Source organism: Lissotriton vulgaris, chromosome 11 (assembly GCF_964263255.1).
Source record: "Lissotriton vulgaris chromosome 11, aLisVul1.2, whole genome shotgun sequence".
Taxonomy (NCBI): Eukaryota; Metazoa; Chordata; class Amphibia; order Caudata; family Salamandridae; genus Lissotriton; species Lissotriton vulgaris.
The window spans coordinates 852,350,906-852,368,691 of record NC_141699.1 but is presented as its reverse complement, the minus strand read 5'-3'; the positions used below and the strand labels follow the sequence as shown (position 1 = coordinate 852,368,691).

General features: G+C 43.6%; 1 protein-coding gene across 1 annotated transcript in view; it reads left to right on the top strand.

Annotated features, from left to right (window-relative positions):
* Positions 1–1,211: 1,211 nt before the first annotated feature.
* LOC147683583 (pyridoxal phosphate homeostasis protein-like) overlaps positions 1,212–17,786 on the top strand; it is an 82,838-nt gene continuing 66,263 nt past the window's right edge. The window contains exon 1 of the mRNA XM_086943982.1: positions 1,212–1,360. Coding sequence (XP_086800108.1) covers positions 1,271–1,360 — 90 coding nt within the window. The 5' untranslated portion in view covers positions 1,212–1,270. The remainder of the gene's footprint in view (positions 1,361–17,786) is intronic.

The window sequence follows — 17,786 nt, the reverse complement described above, 5'->3', positions numbered from 1 at the left end:
AAAACACTGTTTCTCATTTTTATAATTGCGAACATATAGTAAATTACTCTTTTGAATAAAAATCTCACCAATATGCTGTAGTGAGTTATAGTTCCTCAAAAGTGATGGTAATCAAAATGCATTAGAAATGCTAAGAATCAATTTACGTCAATTACATTGTACACATCGGTCCACATAAAGAAATACTGGTGCGTTTTTCTGTAATTTTCCATTACCTTTTATGCTTAAGGAATATAGAGAGAAACTATTAATCATGAGTATGAGGTATAAATAACACGGCACTATATTTTCCTCCTTCAATAAACACATACATTTTTGTGCAATAGAAGAATAGATATGTGTAATTTTTCTATCATGTGAGTACCGAGTTTAAAATGTAGGGTGTTTTTAAAATGGACATTTATTGGTGTTAACTTATTTATCATATAATTTGCATGCACGAGTGTCTTAACTTCAGCAATGTCAGTTAATGTGATGACATAGAGATTAAGGTCATGAGCCCACGTCCTGGGCATAGGGTCAGATTATATGATATCACTTCCTGTGATGTCATTGGTTCAAATGGAAGTTATGTGATGTCATTTACGCATCCGCTTAAACTGGCTGCATTTTGGTCAATTGACACCCATGTTCTGACATACCGATTTTACAATGCTTATTCACTACTTATTTCATCACCCACTTCTTCCTAAATCCCGTCCTTCCCATTACCACCCTCATTGGGAGTATGGTTTTAGCCAAATGTATTCAAAGCGAAGCAGTTACTACTAATTACGACTGTCACCACAGCCATGGCAGTGAGTCCATACATACTCACCAAGGACCAACTTACCCACCCACTACCCTTACACAGTCCACGTCACCATCCATAGACTTCACAACTGATTACAACCTACAGTATCCCCCCATAAACACTGTCCGTGAATACCTAATAAGTATTGCTGCTTGCGTGTGTTCGTAGCACTCAGAATGAAACCTTATCGTCATTGCTTTAGATGTTCCAAACCTGTCACGCACAGTCCCCCTAAAATTGTCAGCCCACGCCCTTCTAGAAGCATGTGACCAACAGCACACCGATAATGTAACTGTGCAACAGGTATACATGTGACAAGCTATTGCCACCGACCTTCCAAAGATGGCTTCTTCCAGTGTCCAACCCTCTTCTTCCTTCCTCTATATTGATTGGTTAAGTCGTCGGGTCTGCCGCTGCTATTGGCGGAGCAAGGGATTGGGCCACCCTGCTGCCGGTGTGGAGGTGGCCGTTTTGGGGATGTTGAGAGCCGTCATGTCCGAAGAGGCAGCAGCGGCGCTTAGAGCCGTAAGGAGCAGGGTACAAGCGGCGGAGGCCCGAAGACCGCGGGTAAGATATTGAGGTGGCCGAGGGCCTGGGATATGGGTAAAATGGTGTTTTGAGATATCATGGGTTATACGTAGTAAGAGTTCAGGAGTAGTGGGGGCGGTGAGATCCGAGAGTTATAAGCAGCGGCCGTAGTGCGACCAAGCAGAACGCTAGTAAAGTGTTAAATGACTTAAGATACTGGAGGATAAAGAAAGCCCTACGGTATGGCTGTTAGAAAAGCTTTAGAGCCAATGAGGCGTAGCCACCATGTTTTGTACTTTGGAATACCTCCTACCTTCCTGCCAGCAGCCGGGGTTATTCCGGTGAAGAAGGCGGGGTGATGGGTGCTTCCAAACTGACAAGTGGGTTCAGGCCTAGCATGGCACCTTCAGCTAGTTGTCTTTTTAGCTAATAGCACTTTGCATGCTGGGATATTTGACAGCAGTGGAAAAAATGCACACATGCCAATAACCCTATTCAGGCGGGAGACTCCCGCTTTTAAAATAAAAATGGCTTTCTTTTGAATGTCTCCTGGCTGAAATCGACTGCTCCAATATAATTCAAAGGAACAAATGCATTCTCCGGATTTTTTTATTTTTTATTATTTCAACCGCCCACTTTCCTTTTTTTAAATGTTGACACCTATGAAAATGCAATATACTGTTCGAAGAAATAGTGAATACTGCGGGGCAGATTTACAATAACTGGCGCATCCCCAGAGATGCGCCAGTTATTGTGCGCCACAGCTCCGCCAAATGCGGCGCACCATGGGGCAAAAACGGCACAGATGCGTGACGCATCTGTGCCGCAAAGGCGGCGCATTGCTGGAGTTGCGTTGCAAGCGCGATGCAGCTCCAGCAATGCACTGGGGGGCCATATCTGTCCAATGCTGCGTCAAGCCTTAAGCCTGCTTCAAGCAGGCGCAGGGTTTTGACGCAGCATTGGCCTAAAAGTGCCTGCGTGAAATCTTGTAGATTTCACGCAGGCACTTTTGCGAGGCGCACCTGCCCCGGAACGCCCACCCTGCGCCGGAACCCCCACATGTGGAGCAGGGCTTTACAACGTGACGCATCTGCCTAGATGCGTCACGTTGTAAATGGGTCGCAGGGATGCGCCACGTTTACGCCACCTTTGCGTGACGCAACAGCGGCTTAAACGTGGCGCAAATCCCGACATAATCTGCCCTTAGGGTAGTGGTTCCCAATCTGTGCGCCGCGGCACCCCAGTGTGCCATAAAAACTACCTAGGGGCGCCGCACACCAAACGCACAGTTAGGGAACCAAATTCATTTGTTAATCCCGTCCTATCAATTGTACTTGTTGAGAAAGTCCGTGATCCACAGTAGCAATGCACGCCTGTACACAAACAGGGAAATACTGCTGCGGGGCCGCCGGGTTGTGCCAGAGTCACTCCTAGTGTTTGTATACAAAGCTTTGGTGGCAGCTGCTGCGGGGAGACCTGGGCTGAACCTTGCAAGCTGGGGTTAAAAGAGCAGGCTGAGTTGATGGAGAAAGAAGCCTGGGTGGAGAGAGCGGCTGACAGCAGAGGCTTTACAAGGGGAGCAGGGAGGAGGCGCAGACGTCACCAGTGGAAGCCTTTACTGAAGTGTTATTACATGTTCTGAACACAGTGATGGCAGCTATGGTAGAGCTGGAGACTGGATAGTGTGTTTGGGAAATAAACCCTGCCTTTAAAGAAGCCTTCAGTGTACAGCTGCTTACTATTGACCTGTGTTTTTATGAAGAATTCTTTGAAGCTTAACGATTACATAAAAACTGGATTAAAACACTGATTAAAACACTGACTAAAGTACTTCATGTGCACAGATTCGAAGAGGACAGACAGGCACGCCCCCTCCCCCTCCACAGAACTTGTTGGGTACACAAAGATGTTGGTTGCAGGCACCTTAAACTCATGTTATTTTAAATTGCAGCACATTTGCAACATTTAAACATGCAAGAACATATTTACTACCACATTTGTTCTTTTTGCAAATTGAGTTGCAGCAGTTGTATATAGATCCTGCAAATGCCCACTATTTAACAAAACAAGCATTTACAATGCAATGGTCTTGGCATCATTAAAGGTAGAGCTATTGGCATTGCTCATGAAATTATTTTTTTCTTTAAATCATAAATAAATGGCATTGTCATTTACATTGCCAATAGCTTAATCGTTAAATAAATGGCATTGTCATTTACAATGGGCAACTGCAAGACTTTGTTTGTAATGTAAGCCATGCTTTCGCAGTACTGTTGAATTTCATTATCCTCGCCTTGTGCTATTTTTCAGCTGCATATATGGAAATCCTTATAATAAAAAAATTACCACAATTCATTTAAAGTGATTAATATATGTAGTCAGTGGCATTGATCCAGCCCTTCTTTGGACATATATAAACAAATCAACTACCCAAGAGCGTGGCCATGTAGGGATTACTGAGTTAAGCATACTGCAGCGCTTTAAAATCTGAGTTCAGTTTGATGAGGATCCAGAGAAGGGATGGAAGAGGTTAACTGCATGATTGCGGGGAATTTATGTTTTGTTTTCTTGAGCTCAACCAGTTATAATCAAGGTGACACAACCCAACTTTGAGTCCTAGCATTACTCAGTGGAGCTATAATTTGCTGAGGTGTAGGCTTGGGGCGTGAAAGAAAAGTCAATATTGAATGTGACTCCCAGGTTGAGGCGAGTTTGTACTGGTGCCAGTGGCATGCTCCAGGTAGTTGGGCAGTCGAAAGAGTGGAGCAAAAGATTTGGAGTCTTAGGATAGGAGATTTTGATCAATAGCAGCAGGACAGGGTTTCTTGCAATAATTTCTGAACACGTGTTAGAGCCCAGAAACTAAAATTCTTTATAAATGATGACTCAATCTACTATCACACTTACCAATTAATACCAGGCCCATAAACATAGTGAATGAGGTGATTGGATTCTATATGTTGTGTAACTTTTAGCAATAAACTATCTACAAAAACAAGTCCAGCTTGTCATTTTGAAAAGTTTTTTTTTTTTAAATTCATAAGTGAAAATCTTTAATAACTCACTTTATTAAAATCAAACATTTAGTTTTATTAATTCAAATCACATTAATCATTGGCACAATGTAAGCTGTCAGAATTAATCAAAAATGACGAATTTAAGAAATCATTAGCTTTTTCTCCAAGTTAATTTCCAAACCTGAAAGGGAAACAAATAATAAACAGTTGCATGCTTACACTCTCCCAAGGCAATCCGACAGCGCTTCGCCCCTCTGGAAAAGAACGTGCCAAACCCCACAAGAGAGCCAATTTTATATCATTTTTCGCTCTCAAAACTAACTAAATGTTATTATTTTCAAAAGTTCAGCACTGTGATTGGTTTATGGCCATCAGGCCACCTCAGCTACCAGTCCAGAGAATATGCGCGTCACCATGCCATTGTCCATCTAAAGTGACAACGACTTCCGAGGCATTTGCAACAAAAAGTTGCCAATCCACTTCCACCAGAGCTCGGCAGATTCACGCTTGTCACTTCCTCGGCCTTGAATAGGAACATCCAGAGCAGTCCATGAAATAAACTCCATTTAAAAAGTCTTTCTTTAATAAAAAGTCTGAGCCACGAGAAGAAAGTTCAATAACCTCTTGCAAAGTTTTTTTTTTCTTTCTACGTGCAGCTTGGCTCAGCTTCTGCTCAGTTCAGGCCGACCAACTTTACTCCAAAGCAAGAACTAGGCCTCAGCTCACTCTTGAGCTATTATTTAAACAAACACAAAAAGAGTGATTAATTCAAGTAAAGCAAACCCTTGTGTACCACCCAGTCCCTTATTAATTATTAATTAACCCACTAATAAAAACATTTAGCAGAAGCAAACATTTAAAGCAGCACATAAAATAACCACCATTCTTCATGTAGTCCAGCTTTATGTTTCTGAAAGAACAAAAAGATAATTAAATGATACACAGACAGACAATACACAACATAAGACTTACATATAAGCACATATAAAAGCACATGCCATGAATGATCAGCTGCATGTTAATGGTGACAAAGACAATAGGACAAACATAATAAACAGGACAATATTAATAATGTGTTACAAAAACAGACTTGCAAATGCACAAAAGCACATATAATTAGTTTCCCGCGTGTTCATGTGTGGTGCAAACTTAATCTAGGTTGGATTAATAAAATAAATCATGCAACAGTGCATTAATTAATCAGTTAATGTTATGGGAAATTGAATCCACAAGCCAGAATAAAATATTTTCTGCAGCCTGCTTTATCACACGCATTAGACAAGCCAAAACTGGATGAGCGCCCAATACTCCCCCTTGCAGATTAAGAAGTAACTGGAGATTGAGTCAATGTATGACATAAGAGTGGTAGGTTTAGAATCACTCTCTTGTCCATTTATATAGTGAAAGCAATATGTAATATCCCTGGTGAAAAAGTGCGAATAACCCTGAGATGCACAGGTCGATAATTGAATTTGAATGCAATATTATAACTGCTGACAAACACGATTATCAAATTGCTTGCCAACTGGTTTGCCACCAGTAAGAGATTTATGTACAAAAAGGTTGCATAGAAAACCGCGCATTTGCAAAAGGTCTAAAAACAGCTGCCTACTGAAAAACTAGGCAGGTCATTATTTACAGATGTGGTGGGAAAGCAGTGATTGAAGTCATTGTGACTCACAATTGGAAGGGGACGCCATTTCATTCCAGGTCCCAGTCAGACGGAATAATTAGAATCCCTTTTGGGTAATGGCACGGATGAGCAAAATTCAATGGAATGGAATGCTTCCCAGAGTCCCAATGGTTAAAAATCAATTGCTCATTTACAACTAGAAAATGAGAAGTCCTTCTAAAGCTGTAACGTTTTCACTTTTTCCAAATAGGTCGTCTGGTCAAAAAGGAACAGTGCTTAAAAGTCACTTGCTAGGTTCTCTTGGTATTCGAAGACCCACAAAGCAAAAGAAAACAGAGCATGACTTTACAAAGTAAATAACATGAAAGCAGAACAGGATGTTCCCACCAAGAGAAGGTTTTTTAATTAGCAGAAAGTAAAATTTTAAATTGGAACGAGGAAAAAATAAAGACTGTGTACCTTTTTTCACAAAGATTTAGCAATAACTTGAAACAAAAAACAAAAGACTCACCCATTGTTATTCAACGTCTTAAGGATCTCTTCTTCTCAAGTGATTTCCGATAATTCGATGAAATGGGCGAATATCGACCGAAAGTTATCCATTTAATTGGTTAGGACTCGCCGACTGCCCTTGCGAAGACACGCTGGATCCCAAAAGGTTGAAATGTGAAGCAAACCAATATTTACGTTTCAGTTCACAGGGTGTAAGGCGGGTATGATCTGTACAAAAAACAACTGTATGAGAGGGTCTATAGGGGAAGCAAGGTTAGGGTATGATCTGTACACTTTTCTCGTCAGGCAGGTTTTGACTGAGGTTTGCAATTAAACCCGATATTGTGAAATATAATTTACAAAGCACTGAAGCTAAGAGCAGCACAGGCAATCTGGCATACTTCGACCAGATGTGAGAAAAAAGAAGCGTAGAGAGGCGTGCCCTTTAATCTGGCCTTGAAATAATAATGTTAGAGAAGCTGGTCTGACATGAGCTGGGAAGGGGCTAATAAAGTAAACAAAAAGTGCACGAGAGTGTCTGTGGAAAAGTTGCAGAGAGCATGGACCTCTTTGGAGAGAAACCGGCGTTGCTGTGTTAACAACACTGATTGACAAAGTAAACAAGGAGCGACTTTCACAACGGGGAAATAATGTCCGCTTAGCAAAGGAGCGAACAGATCGCCAGGCTTCTCGTAGGGAGGGAGGCGAGGACAGAGCAGCGCCCGCTCGGTGGCCCGGCTCTCACGGCTCCCCAAGGCCCGTCTCGCTTCCCAGCAGCCCGGGCTCTCAGCCCTGGCGACGTCATCAGCGGGAGGGGGAGGGAAAAAGACCTCACTCCCAAAACAAACCAAACCCTTACAAAATGCTGCCCACCGATTGTCAGCTGCATAATGCAACCCAAGCATCAAAAGATGCATCTATGCACAAGGATTTCTGTTCACCTTGCCCCCCCAAAAAATGAGCAGTATGCATGATACAAGAATAATAAATACTACCCACAGCATGGTAGTACAAAGCTTCAAACATCAAACCAACCCATATCACTCAACCAGAGACTTTCCTTCTAGTTAAGAGCACAGCAGTGAAGAGACACTTTTCTTAGAAAGGTTAATTCTCCCAACCCGAATTTAAAGGACAACTCAGCAATCCCTGCTGCATGCTGTGGGTCAATAAAGTGCAGCGTCACAGATCTGTGCAAAGCGCCGTTAGCAGTGCTGCTAGAAGGCAACGCTTCAACTCGTGAAGTGAAACGTGTCTTCATGTATTGGAATACCATTACACAGAGGTGCATAGTGAGCATAGCCCCCAGATGGAAACCTAGAGAGTGCATAGTGGGCCTAATCCTGGATAGAAACCCAAGAGGCTCAGTGTCGGATGGAAGACACTACAGTGAGCCCAGTGCCTGGAGGCCGGATAGACCCCTACGGAAGCACATAGTGATCCCAGTGCTAGATGGAAACTTAGCACAGAGCATCCGAAAACAAGGTGTTTTAAACTAAAAAAGTACCAAGAACAGTATAAAAACAATATGGATCAAAGTTCCGTTTTTGAGGCTACAGGTTAGGCCCAGCATCGGCTCCCCATGTTCTTGGCGAGCGACTCCAAACTACTAAATATATTACCAAGTCTCTCTTTGAATGTCATTCGTTTCTCAACTACTCCAAGCACTGAAGAACCACAAACTACCAATGTTATGCTCTCGACAAAACATTCTTACTCCGCGTTTGTCACCACTTCTTGCATGAACCTCCCGCCTGATTAAAACACATTTTTACCTATTAAGCGCACCCTCCCACATGAAGCACAAACACCAAAGAAGCCTCACTGCTAAGGGACCTTACGCTCACAGCTATTGGGGTGCTTGCTGCGGAGCAAAGACTGCTGGATCGCGCGGCTCTTGCTCGAGGCTTCAACGATAACAAACAGCACTCACCGACTGTTTAGGGAGGAGGCGGCGGCTCCTCTGCTGCGGGCAGGGCTGCTAGGCTTCTCCGGTCAGCGGCGGCTGGGGACGGGCTTCTTCTCCTTGCCGGGCAGGAGCGCGGGGAGACCTCCCGCCCGCTTCCTGCCTAGCCCACTGTACTTCCGGGTCGCGGCTACGATTTTCGGATGTCCTGGGCTGCGGCGGTAATGCGGGGCTGATGAGGGGTAGGCTCCCTCTTTAATTTAAATAATCAGCGGGGTGAGCACCCGATGGGGGGATCTCCACGCCGGGACTTCTTCTGGCGGCGGCGGTGGTCGGGAAAAAATGGCTGCCTCAAACCTTCCGAAATTTTTCGGATTCGGGGGCGTGGTTTTTGTGCCCTGAGTGACAGACGACGTCACAGGGCTAAAGAATGCAAAAAATCACGCCCCCGAATCCGAAAGAGACGGAGCTTCGTTGGAGGGACGCCTCTCTCCTCCAATGGCTGGCCTCCTTTTAGGAAGCCAGCCAATGGAGGAGAGACTGGCGAGGGAGGCGTGTTCCAAATCCCTACTAAGAAGCATACGATCTCCTCCCGGAAGCTGGCAAGCCAGCATTTCCGGTCCTCGACCGAAAAAGGCACTTTAAACAAGAGTTTTCCCTTTAAAACGAATATGTTTAAAATCTTATAGTTTAAAAACAGTACTGCTTACTGTTTTATATTTGGTAATTACATGCTCATTCATTTGTGGTCCAAACTTGTGCCAGTACTGTGCTTAACCTACTTAGAGCTGGAGCTCTGCGTTATCACCTGAGCCGTTTCTGCAGGGGATCACTTTCTGTGTGTCTCTGGGTCACAGCTTTTGCTTCTCTCTGCTGTATGGGCGACAGTGCCCCTGTATAGGTCCTACCAATCCTCTTGCAGTAACACCACAGGGCAGTGAGTACCTGACCCAGATAACAAAGAAAACTACGGAGAATATGTCCTGGCAGCATCTTGGTAAAGTGAGTAACGCACTGCACTGGACAGGGATCCCCACCCGCCCAAAAAAAGTAACATGAAGGGGAGCCGCGGCCAACGGTCAACAGGTCAAGGGAGCCGGGGGTCAAAAAAGTTTGGGAACCACTGACTTAGGGGTTCGCATGTGATCTACGATCATCTATCTGGCAGCTCTTGGTACAAAAAAAACGTATGTGTATTGTATTCTTGAGGCTGCGTTTAGTAAAATATTATGTTGTGAATGGTAAGCGAGCAATAGTATTTCAGCAGCTAGTTCTGTGCATAGTAAGCGAACAGGTCCCCCTGACTGGTGATACATAAACGAAAAGATGTGAAGTGAGGTGCATGACAATAGGGCAGTAATACAGGGAGAAACAAGACACATATTTCCAATTCTTCACTGAGCAGAAGTAGAAAGACTGACCTAGGGGATGGATGTAGGAATTAGGTGACCACAGGGAAATAAATGTGGTTAGGCATGTTGTTTATTTCAGGAAACTTGAGGATCATGGCTTAAGAGGTAAATTTTGAGTGAGGTTTTGAAATCGGCTAGGGATCGTGAAGTCCGGTTATCAATCCTGGGCTCGTTTTTAATTCATACTGTGTATAATCTAGGTACAGTTTTACCTATCGATCATTTCAATCTCAAAATTGCAGTAATGAGCACTGCAACAACAGAGAGGCTGCCCCAATGGTTAGAGCGGCAGACCCTGATGCAGAGGTCTGGCCCGGGACCAGGGTTCAATCCCTGCCTCGGCGGCTCTTGGACTCAATCTCCCCGGACCTGATAATTCTCGCCTCGGTGCCTCTAATCATGGGTCCCACTCTGTGACTCTGGGCAATAGCTTGCTTAATCTCCACAATGGACCCAGCAGCGCGTGGATGCCTGGCTTCACCTTGGGGGTGCCCAGGAGTGGACATTTCACAGGAAAGCCAGGAAGGGTTTCACAGCAGTATGAATACAGCGCTATGAGACCTCAGGGTAGAAGTGTGCTATATAAATACAAACACATTTACATTTACAATCCAAAAGGAGAACAGCACTCTGTGCAATGTATCAAATTGCTGGAGCAAAGTTACCCACAGCTCTCAGAACTCTTTTCCATTCCCCTGACACTCTGGCTCCTGCATTTTTTCTGCATTTCTGAAGCCTAGAGCCCAGTAATGGCTCTCCAAATGAGAAGAGGTACGAGAGAAGGAAATATAAAACTTATTCCCATTGTAATATATCTTGTACTGTATATCACAAACTCAGAAGTACACTCAGGCCCTCACCTATGACCAAGGCATCGAATTGTGTTTTCTTCATCTGCAATATTTGTGCTGTATGGTTGGGAACACCTCTGCAGTGTTTTTCATGTAAGGCAACGGTGACGTTATCTGTCGTTGTTATTTTCTCCCAAATTATATCAGATACCCTGCACTGCTCTCAAGTTCCATGATATAAGCATGAGTTACAGTTTCATAGTGTGTTTTCTTACCGCCAGTCTTTGTCAATGTTGTGCCTCCAGTCTGTCCTAGAGCGCTCAGGAGTTGCTACAGCTGCCTCACGAAACGGTCTGCCATCTTCCTTACATTTACATATCCGAGTTAAGTTCAGTGCAATGTTGGAGTAATTTGCAAACCAGGCATACTCCCGTTTGTCGAGAGAGTAGAATAGTTGTTCTGTCAAACCATTTGGAGAAGTGCATGCCAACCTCCGTTTTTGTGTTGTCTCAGAATTTGGATTAGCAATTGTGAGGTGTCGATTTTTTTTCATGTGTTCACTCTTTTTGTTTCTGTGCATCCGTTTTTACTTCAGTTTGACATAGTAAATATTTTGTTGGATGATTAATTAAAATGTTCACAATAATAAAAAGAAACATTACAATGTAATAAATATTGTAAAGCCACAGTGCAGTTAGAGTTGTGATAGAAGAGGTAACACGATTATTTGCATTAGTTGATGTTGTGCCCTTTGCTTCAACCAAACTTGTGTAACCACTCGACTGGAGTACATCATTACACATTATCGTGCATCATTTTAAGCAGCAGTCAACAAACAGATAGTGTCTTTCTAGGGAACTATTTGCAAATGTGTGGCCGTCGGTTTGGCCCAAGGTGCATTGATTTTCCAACACCTTTTGTACAACCACCTGTTCCATTTCACTTAGTGCAAAAATGGCAAAGAGATAAAGGGTAAGATCAATGTAAACTGCTGGAGTTATGGCAGCATGTCAAGCAAGCAGTAAAATACAAAGTTTTTCGCTAAAATACTAATATTATGGCAGGATTTCAAGTTCAAACCATGGTGCAGCATGTTTAAGGTGAAGAAATTCGTCCAACACCTTTCCTACAGCCAACTATTTCACGTCACTTAGTGCAAATATGAAAAAGGGTTAAGGTGCAGGGTTAGTTCTAGAACACAGGTGTTATGGCAGCATATCAAATTCGACAGCCAGTTTTTACATCAGCTGTGACTGCAACCTATTGACTTGACCAAGCCGCAATGGGTGTTGTTTGAAGAGTATGCAATATTTTTTTCTAAATTAGCAAAACTGTTTGAGTCAATCAGCTGTACGCTGGTTCCCTACTCAGCTGCCAATTTTACACATATGTTAAAGATAAAGATCTAATATGCACTTTTAAAATTAAAACCTGTGTGCGTAGGCTCCACAGCTTTCAAACAGTAAGGTGCCAGATGTTCCACTGTTAAAGAAATGTAACATATACGTTTTGCATGACAGATCTATCAGAACCAAATTTGCAGTGTACAAATAATCCAGACTGAAAAGGTTACAGATACATGTACTCTTTGACCTTTCATGAGAGATGATTTAATAGCTTCCTAAACTAATGCATTCACCTAGTGTGTACACTGTTGTTCTAGGGATGTGGGGGGGGGGGGCCCAAGGGGGGATTACTGTGTACCTGTCCATTGTACATTTTGGAAAAGGTGATGGACAGAGTTTCTGAATGATGCAGAATACTCCTACCCAGTCAAGAGATCAGGGCTTGATCCATCACCGTTTTTTAGCTCACTGCACCATCCCAGCTCAGAACCTGGCTACATGCATATTAGTCTGTTCCTGTCCCAGTGCATGATGGGAACAGGGCAGACCAAACTACCAAGCCAATTCTTCACCAGAAAGGAGACAAGCTACCGGGGACCGGTTTCTGGCATTTCAGCCGTCATCGGCCCGGCTTGCTTGAATCCTGATGGTGCAATGAGCTAGGGATTCACGTCTGAGTATACCCTCCCACACTTAGTGTGGATAAAATCAATTTTGTCCATTGTAAATACTGTATGTCTGGGTACGCCACAACCTGTAACACCCTCACTCCCCTAGAGAGTAGGAGAAGGTAGACTATTGGGTCCGTTACTGTGCATGAGACTTGGTCCTAAAACAGCTAGGGAAAGGTTTTCTTATATTTTTGTTCAGGAATCTGAACTTGGAGGGACATGGATGTATATATGATCCAAAGGACTGACCCAGGTGGGCAAAGCATGGTCCCACCCGTGGGAATATTTAGTATACTTGCACCCTCTTCAAAATGTATTATATAGATCACCAGAAATATTTTGTTCCGTGAGGCATTATCCTAAACCAGGACATGCATCACACTAGTCTCTAAATAATCTAGGAAAGTGTATGGGATTTGCTAGGATTGGTTTCAAGAGCACTACCAATATAAATTCATTACCCTTTAAAACACATGGTTGATCCACTGGCAAGAAGAAAAAATTATAAGTCCCGTATTTATGCCAGGACCCGTGGGTTGAGTTGTCCACTGCTTAGATGTACATTTCTGCCTCCAGCACTTTTTTCCAGATCTGGGAGAGCACATTTCCGGAATGTGTAATACACCTCTCCAGCAAAGAATCCTACCTGAAAGAGAAAATTGCTCCTAATAGGGGCTGCTGTAGATTTGCAGAGTTCGTATCTGCTGGTGACAACATGCCTGCTGTTCCCTTTACTGAGTTACCTGGGACTGAGAAGAGCCTGAGATCAGAAGGAACTCCTGCTCAGAGAGGCTGAAACACTGACTGGCTTCCGCTGAACTAGCTGTAAAAGTATCTGCAAACTTCACTGACATTTTGTAACATATCCCTTCAATTTTAATTTGCAGATCACCAAGATAGCTCCTTGTGGGCCCTGCTTTTATGTTGTATCAAGTCATGCCAGTGAACTAGTATCAACCGACCACTCGCTGCGAGAGGTACCTTCACTCAATTGCTTCACAGTATCTCATTAAACACTGAATCTTGGAGCCTTCCATCATGTCACCAAATGCAAATCTGCTGCTTGATGTTTATTGCAGGAGTGTCAGTCCTGATTTTGACGTGTTTTTGGGCAGTCTAGGACGTTCTCCAATACTTTCCTGCTAGGTGAAATAGTGTGGTTAGACATACAGAGTTGATTCAAGCAGTTCTTTTTCAACCATTAAAAGGCCATGGATTTGGTTATCCATTTAGATTTTTGTTGACTTTTTGCAAAATTGCCCCAAGCATGTTTTCATATTTTTCCCAATTTTAATTCATAGCTGCCAAGGGACTATGAGTGACACTTTCTCGCAAGCAAAATCAAGCAATGAAGATGAAGGAAATATTAGAAATTACTTCCCACTGAGCAACAAAAAGCTCTAATTGTATCTTAAAATTGCTTCAAGGCACCAGAAATGGAAGGACACTAATGGGACACAGACTGCATGAGAGCAGTGCTTAGCAACAGAAGACAGGCCCTATAGGTGCTCAGAACATAATCTCAGCCCCACCATGCAGATTATGCAAAATTGGTAGTGAGTACGCCAGGTTGACTGGTGATGGCAGTTGGTCAGAGAATTGCTGCTGGAGGAAGTTGCAGGATGTTATTTAACTGTGTGAGAGAGAGCCCTGTGATTAGTTTGTTGTGTCTCTCCCTGCACAGAGAAAATGGATCTCATCAGCCAGTTAACTCATTTTCTGTAGTTAGGGGGTGAGTGCTCTGGTTTCTGGATGTTATGGGCATAGCAGACAGGTTTTCAGTTTGCCCATGTGTGTCATTTATAGGCTTTCAGGGTATTTATGAGTAACATTTCACTGGTTTATGTTTGACACTTTGTAAGGAATTAAAGAAAGCTATCAATAGTTTTCTTCTTGCAATTTTACATTTTTTCATAGCAACGTCTTATAACCAGCCCTTCTCATAACCCATTGCCTGCAGTGCAAAGTAAGAACCCGTTTGACAAAAGCTTCACCAATATTCCTTCTCCTTTACAGGCCCAAAATATGTTAACTATCTTGATAGCTGTAGAAGTAGTTACTATTTTAAAGCAGTGCCACTCATTAAGACCAAGTCATGAGATAACTTAGTTCCGATAATACCAGTCTTTGATTATCCTAATGTCCCAAAAAGTGTTCTTTTGGACAGAAATCAATTCTGATTATTAAGGAGAACCCCCAACCATGGTATTACGTTTTAAATTCTGGGTATTGTGTTTCTCCAGACCAATCACTATAAAACTATACGGGCTACTAGTATGATTGTCATGTGACTCCTACACCCTGTAGCCCTTCGTCTTATGTAAAATGTTCTATGCAGTGATTTACACACATATTGATTGTCTCTGTGTAATGTGTGTGATGTAAAGTACTCTGACACCCTACAATGGTACGAGTGGTGCTGCAAATCAAACTAAATGCATCTGAGAGAAAGTGGTTATGGAGACTTGGGGGCACAGTTAAAGGGTGGCAGTGAGGGAATCCATGGCAGAGGTGGTCATTGGGGGGCACTAACAAACATTAATGCACAGGACACCACCAGTGCTATGGCTGGCCCTGCCCTTGAGGCCAGTCTGCCTCACCCATAGGTACCTCCATTGGCCTTGTTTCAGAAGTAGTAGCTGCAACTCACCAGGGATTGGTAATGCAGGATTTGCATGCACACCAAACTAAGTTCGCAAACTTCACAGACTCCCTGCTTAATTCACAAGCACTTTTAACATGTGCTGCCTGCTGTGGGGCCACTGGAATTAATTATGCAGCAAAGGATGACAACATTATGCCGTAGTGTTGACTAAATTATGCATTAAAAAAAGGCTGCAGCGTAATGCAGTATATTTTCAGATATTTTATTATTTTGACGTGTGTACACATGCTAACAGTCTCTGGAAAGATGTTGCCTTATTAGTACCAGTGTAACATACAAACACAGCAGTGCGAAAGGTGACCAGTCAACCTTTGCAATAGGCCATCCACTCTGCAGCAACACAAGTCACATTTTATATTAACTTTTGATATGTTTGAGCTACAAACAATTTATTAGTTTAAATAATCAGATCATGCAGCAGATCTTGCATTATGAGGCAAATATGGCAGAGCATAATTTTAGAGGAAACATTTGCAAGCTAGGATATTTTGCCATTCATGTTTGAACTGCTGTTGTGGAAAAAGGGAGAAGTGCTGATGACAGAAACTCCATGGCTCAGAGACAAATGGCTTGTGTTTCCACATTTTATCGTATTTGGTACATTCTGTGATTAGAAGCATATCCCACTTTGTGAATATATTTCAATGTCAATAACTCAGTATAACCTTAAATAATCATGTGTATCCATTGGTTGATTAAACTGGGCAGTGAAATGCCAAACAAATACTAAAAATTGGGATGTCTGCGCATTCTGGTTACACCTCTGGCTCCAACCACAGATCCAATCCTTGGGTTATTCCCGCCTTCGGATTCTCCGCCCACTGTTCCCCTACTTTTTTTCCCCCACTTCGACCACTGTGTAAGACTCAGTATCCCTGGACCTGTGATGTGCCGCCGCTGCGGGCCCCGCAAGTGCCACACATTTACGGTGCCGGGCTTCCGCATAAGGGAGCTGGCCATTATTGTATCCCTAAACGTGCACATGTTGTCAGTTTGACATTGATTACACGTATAGTGACTAAGTTTCTTTTCAAAAACATAGCTAACATTTGGACCTATACATTTTATTTTGTATAAATTAATTGAATGTGTGTAAAATTTAGCAATGCCCGGGGAATTCTAGTAAAGGGAGCACCCATTGGCGAATCACTAGTGTGTGTGATTGCTGCATTATTTCTTACTAACTTTGACGCTGTGCTTTAACTTTGGATAAAAGTTATCATGAATTCTAGCACCAAGAAGCCAATATTGGTAAATATGTGTGCTACAAATAATCCCTAACATACACTGTGCATACAGTATATTTAATCTGGTGCTTTAATCATAGGCTGTTTTAAAGTATTCTGATGAAAATCGAATCGTGCTGAAGACAGCCTAGATTGGTTTTGGATCGAGGACCCGGAAATATGCACACCTAGCAGGCGGAGATAAACCACCTTCTCAGAGAGTTTAGCATTTTCCCTACAGGTGGTGTTTGTTGGCCTGTGGCTGGGTCAGTCGCATGTCCTGGATGCCTGGCATTTAATTGAGTCTATCTCAGTTCTGCGCACCAGTGTTTCTTGTGCCACACCTGGCACACATCATGTCGGAGATGGTGATGACGTTAACATTTTGCCCCCCCCTGGAAAAATGCGGACGCCCATGGCCCTCGCCTGACTTCCCTGTGGTGCCCGCCACAACGAAAGCAAAGTCCTCTAGATCCATACCCGCTTTGCTACACAGCGGCTGCGAGGCACTACAGCACCAATGTATGTGAGCAGATACGAGTAGGCCCAGGTGCCGGCCAGCTCGGAAACCAATTTAAACACTTTGGGCCAAGTGAGCATTTCCTTGCACCCCGGCCCAGACAAGAGGCAGGCTGATTCGGACTACCTGATAGTTCCGACACGCTTATGCTGCAGACTCTGGATTCACGTTGTTGCGGAGGACGGGGGCTCGGCTGATCTCAGGAATTGTTTTTTTTTATTTACCACTCATGACAGGCTGCTCTTCTACGCAGAATTACCTTAGACACAGTACGATTAACAAATAAAGCCTGAGTAAACTCAGTGAGTGTCCTGGGTCACTCTCGGCTCCCCGCCGGTCTGGGCTGGCAAGTAGTTGTGTGAAGGTGGCACGCCCGGGGTTATTGCAGCACTGCGCACCACAGAACCAAAACAGTCAGCCCTGTGCACATGGCGAGGACTGACTCAGATGAAGTCCCCGCCATTCTACCTTACTTAGTCTTCCTTCAGACGGGAAGGACAGTGAGTAGTGCATCACATCCGGATTATAATCCATGTGACACAGTGACTGACGGCCAATAGTATCCACTGCTGAGAGGGCAGGCCCCGCTCCCCCATCGGTAATTGGCAGCAGTGAGTCTGTAAACCATGCGGCACCACTCGCCAGATTTGTTACACTGTAGCGCTCTCAGCCACACCAGGGCTGAGAGCAGATCATTGCTCAGTCTTTAACTATTTATGAACTCGCCTCAGCAAGCAGCTGCGGGCAACACGCCTTTCGGAGCAGCAGAGTTGGGGCACAGGTGAC